At 38.0% G+C, this 4,146-nt stretch overlaps 1 protein-coding gene across 1 annotated transcript; it reads right to left on the bottom strand.

Annotated features, from left to right (window-relative positions):
• Window positions 1–266: 266 nt before the first annotated feature.
• On the bottom strand, window positions 267–3,604 carry LOC120056859 (vesicle transport protein SEC20-like). The gene is made up of 6 exons (XM_039005106.1): window positions 3,505–3,604; window positions 3,175–3,267; window positions 2,988–3,079; window positions 2,783–2,887; window positions 2,458–2,576; window positions 267–1,980 (listed from the first exon to the last, which is right to left on the bottom strand). Exons 1-6 carry the CDS (start codon window positions 3,586–3,588, stop codon window positions 1,784–1,786), a joined length of 690 nt encoding a protein of 229 aa, XP_038861034.1. The 5' UTR covers window positions 3,589–3,604; the 3' UTR covers window positions 267–1,783.
• Window positions 3,605–4,146: the final 542 nt, after the last annotated feature.

Below are 4,146 nucleotides of genomic sequence, written 5' to 3'. Positions count from 1 at the left end.
CTGCATGTGCAGGTCCTGGGCTGGCTTGGTTACATGTGGTCTGCGGTTGTGAGACAACAGCTTTGGTAGACATTCCTACAGTTAGCATGCCAATTGCATGCGCCCTCAAGGGATGTAAACATTTGTGCAAAAAATGAGAGAAGCTTTTTGTGTGTGGAACATTTCTGGGATCTTTTATTTCAGCTCATGAAACATGGGACCAACACTTTACATGTTGCTTTATATTTGTGTTCAATGTAGATAGACACAAAAAATGATCTATGTAATGTGTATCAACCTCCAGATAAATATAAGGGGAGAGTTTAAGTACAATTCTTACAAGCTTGTTTGGGTGGTAACTTATTCTTTAGACGTTTGGGGCTGCTGATGAATCATGATGTGAAGGCATATTCAAAGTGACACTGGACTAGCGAGTTGCCGGTGTCTATAGCTAGGTTTCCTTCCAATTGGCGACAGATTTGTGAATATTCAAAAATCTTCATAAAAACAATATGCCATTTCAGAGTTTCCTTTAGGAAAATTTGGCACCGGACAACATGACAGGGAAGATTTTAATTTACTGGACAAATTACAAATTTAATGGACATCCATATGCATTCAGATCCAACACAGCTAGCACCATCAATAAACAAGGGATGTTTGCCAAGTGAGACACATTTACATGTCCTTAACAGCCTATGACAAAAACCCTATTCCTTGTGTTTCGATGTGTAGCGTATGCAAAACTTTATAGCCTATAACTTGGGGCGATTCCTAATACAATAATTGTCCACCACAGAGTTCAGGTCTCAGATTTGAGCACTAAATGTATCAGGGCACTGCATGCAAAGACCTACAGGCTTAGTTGTCTATTGTATGATATTCATATTTTAATAAATATATATAGCCTATATATAAACAAAGAGAAGCTTAGGCCTAACCCCAGAGAGATGGAGATGCATTTCTTAATGTCAGATGGCTACTGCATCTGCTATACAGATAGACATACAGAAGGAGGGTAATTTGTTAATTTCTCTGAATATTTTGTATAAAGATAAGCATTATATTATAGCATTAACTCTGGTAGGTCTGAAACTTCCTCAAGTTCAACTGTTATTTGGAGCGTCAGGGCGCACGGCCTTCATATCATAGGCCTGAGTAACTAAAGCTTAATAATAGCCACACCAAACGTTTCTAAACTTTATTAGGGTAAATGTATATCTGTCCCTATGTCATGTGAAAGTGGAGACAGATCTTTGAGCTAGTTAGCAATAATTAAAGAGACAAACATATTTGTTTATTCAAAATGTTGTAAAACAGTTGATTCTTTTATACAATAAGTAGTCTCTCTCACAACAATTTAAGTGTCCCTGCCAGCTATGAGCCCTTAAACAAGGTCATTCCTCTGTGGTATAGATAGATAATGCATGTCAGTCTGACACAGTTCTGGGCCAGTAACCGAAAGGTTGCTAGATCGAATCCCTGAGCTGACAAGGTAAAAATCTGTCGTTCTGCCCCTGAACAAGGCAGTTAACCCACTGCTCCTAGTCCATCATTGTAAATAAGAATCTGTTCTTAACTTACTTGCCTAGTTAAATAAAGGTTAAATAAAATAAAAACAGTCTGACAGTTCTGTAGACAGTCTGGGGAAGGTGCATAATGGAAATGCACAAGACTGTATGGCAAGAAAAACCCATTGAAAGGTTAGAAAGGCATGCCTGCAGTTATATTACAGACCTAGTTGTGGACAGAAATATCAAGGGACAAAAAAAATTTAAGAACAGGAAACTGCTCACAATTTTCTCTAAATGAATGGGAACAGCCTTTTTTTCAAAATGTACAAGACAGTTGCTAAAAACAAAGCTACTGCTAGAAAGATGAGTAGTTTGTCAGTCAATTCTCGTCTGTTATATTTTGAGATCAGTTTCCTTCCCAAATGTATGGTTCCTGTCATGGCTTTGAACTCTTCATCCGTTTCCAGGACTGTTCTTGAAGACGTAGCTACATACAGGAGAAAATGTGTACATAATGACTCATTTATCCTAGATTAGTAAGAGCGTTGCTGGCATGAATTACAATACGTGCTGGAAATGCAAAGTGTTCTAGACTAGTGGACAGAGCCTAGCACCAACAGGGACACTAGGGGCAGTATGCCAAAGGGACTAGGCTATGTGAATATTTGTGTGCTCACTTTCCAGCTATTTTTGTATTGTACTATAGTGTATTGACTTTGTGTATTTTGTATGTGAACATAACATACATTTTCAGATAAATGGACAATAAAGTTATATCTTATATTTGATTGGTTGTAGGTTCGATTCCCGGGACCACCCATTCGTAAAAATGTATGCAAGTATGACTAAGTCGCTTTGGATAAAAACATCTGCAAAATGGCATATATTATTATAGGTCTGCAAGCCCTAAACATTGGCACCCATTTTGTGACCGTTCTCCCTTCCCGAATGAGCAGTCTCTTACCCAGAGTGCCGATGGTCTCCTCGCTCTGCGACACCGACTGAGCCATCATACGACTGATGCTCATCAGGCTCTCTGTGATATCACCGGATGTCTGGACCAAACTCTCCTTAGTTGCTTTTCTGAGAGGACACACACACTGCAATTAATTCTAATGCAATTCCAACTTTCTGTCCCTGTCACCCTGTCAAAGGGGTATTTTTCCACTTGCACGTTAATAAGTTTCTTGAAAAAGTACAGAAGAATGAGGATTGCAGGAATAAGAAACTGGACATATAAATAGAGGGTTAATAAAGCAGCTGTGCATGAAGAGAAGAGCACCACACACCGTTGTCGCACAGTGGAGTCTCCACCATACAACAGCTCATCTTTCTCAAGGTTGTCAATGGACAGTTTACATGCCAGGTTTGCCTTCCTCCAAGCTGTCTGGTTACTGTAGAGGGAATATTTTGAAAATATTCAGTTAAGGAATTCCAAGAGGAATTGTGAGATCAATGACATTTTAAATAGGAATCTGGATTCCAGTCTCATACCTCAGCATCTGTCTACGATTACTCTCTGTCTCACTCAAGATGGCTTGTTTTTCTGTTTCTCTGTCTTGTTCCTTGGCCATTTGCTCCATATTCTGTGAATTGAATGTATAGTTCAGAAGAGTTTTATCTAGCTGATCACAATGAATGCGATGTAAAGTAAGTTAAACTACTGCATTGAATTACATACCTGGATTCTCAGTCGCAGCTGATTGAATCTGTCTTTTACTTCGGAGTTGAAATCCATCAACACACTTTGTGGCCCCGGACATTCTCTAATGTCCTAAGCAAGATAAGATACATACTTTTTTCAATTTAACTGACCATTCAATATAATCCACATTTGTTTAATAGTTTATTGCATTGCTTTCTCTCCACAATTACAGTAGCTAGCTAGCCAACATTAGCTAGGCTAGATTAGCTTGCCAAATGTACACTGACAAATTGTCCCCCAATCACAAATTGAAATTACACAAAATGAATAAAGAAAATATGTAAACTGTTATTAAAATATAGGTACCTGAATGAGAGCTTTAATTTCGAGATCATATTTGATTATTTCTTGTCCACAAATTCGGACGTGGACATCCTGGGAAGAGGCCATTTCTGTTGTTGTTGTACGGCAAACCACAAATCCAAAAAGCCCGTGCTATTTGAAGCGCGTTTTTAAATGAAAATATTGTCTGTTCAATATAAATGGGAAATGCATTATATGCAATATCAATATAACTAATGAACACATCGTATTAAAAATATATATAGAATAAGCACCAGTGCATAGTCTATATATGAAAATGTACTTCTTTGAATAATCTTTTTTTTTCTTGTGCATTTTGCTATTTTGCTATTTGCCTCATGACTCCTGCATGCTTTGTTGACTACAAACTTTCTTTACCCAACCGTGAGACAGACTATATTTGTTCCCACACTCGGGACTAATCCTGATAGATATCAGTCTTGTGTTTTCTGTAATGACCTTAGTGATCACTGTTTTATAGCCTGTGTTCGTAATGGCTTCTCAGTGAAACGACATGTCCTGATTTGTCATAGACACTTGCTAAAAAACTTTAATGAGCAAGCCTTCCTTCGTGAACTGGCCTCTGTAAAATGGTATAGAATCAGCTTGATCCCCTCCTTTTTTGATATTTTCAGTGTTATTGTT

The sequence above is a fragment of the Salvelinus namaycush genome, chromosome 12 (assembly GCF_016432855.1).
Source record: "Salvelinus namaycush isolate Seneca chromosome 12, SaNama_1.0, whole genome shotgun sequence".
NCBI classification, from domain to species: domain Eukaryota; kingdom Metazoa; phylum Chordata; class Actinopteri; order Salmoniformes; family Salmonidae; genus Salvelinus; species Salvelinus namaycush.
This window is presented reverse-complemented; position numbering and strand designations above follow the sequence as displayed.

Bases quoted from the DNA above. Each gene is read 5' to 3' on its own strand.
- LOC120056859 (XM_039005106.1), bottom strand. From the start codon at position 3,588: ATGGCCTCTTCCCAGGATGTCCACGTCCGAATTTGTGGACAAGAAATA. The intron at 3,268-3,504 runs GTACCTATATTT...TATCTTGCTTAG, and splicing joins AAATTAAAGCTCTCATTCAG to GACATTAGAGAATGTCCGGG. The intron at 2,577-2,782 runs GTGTGTGGTGCT...GTGTCCTCTCAG, and splicing joins GACTCCACTGTGCGACAACG to AAAAGCAACTAAGGAGAGTT.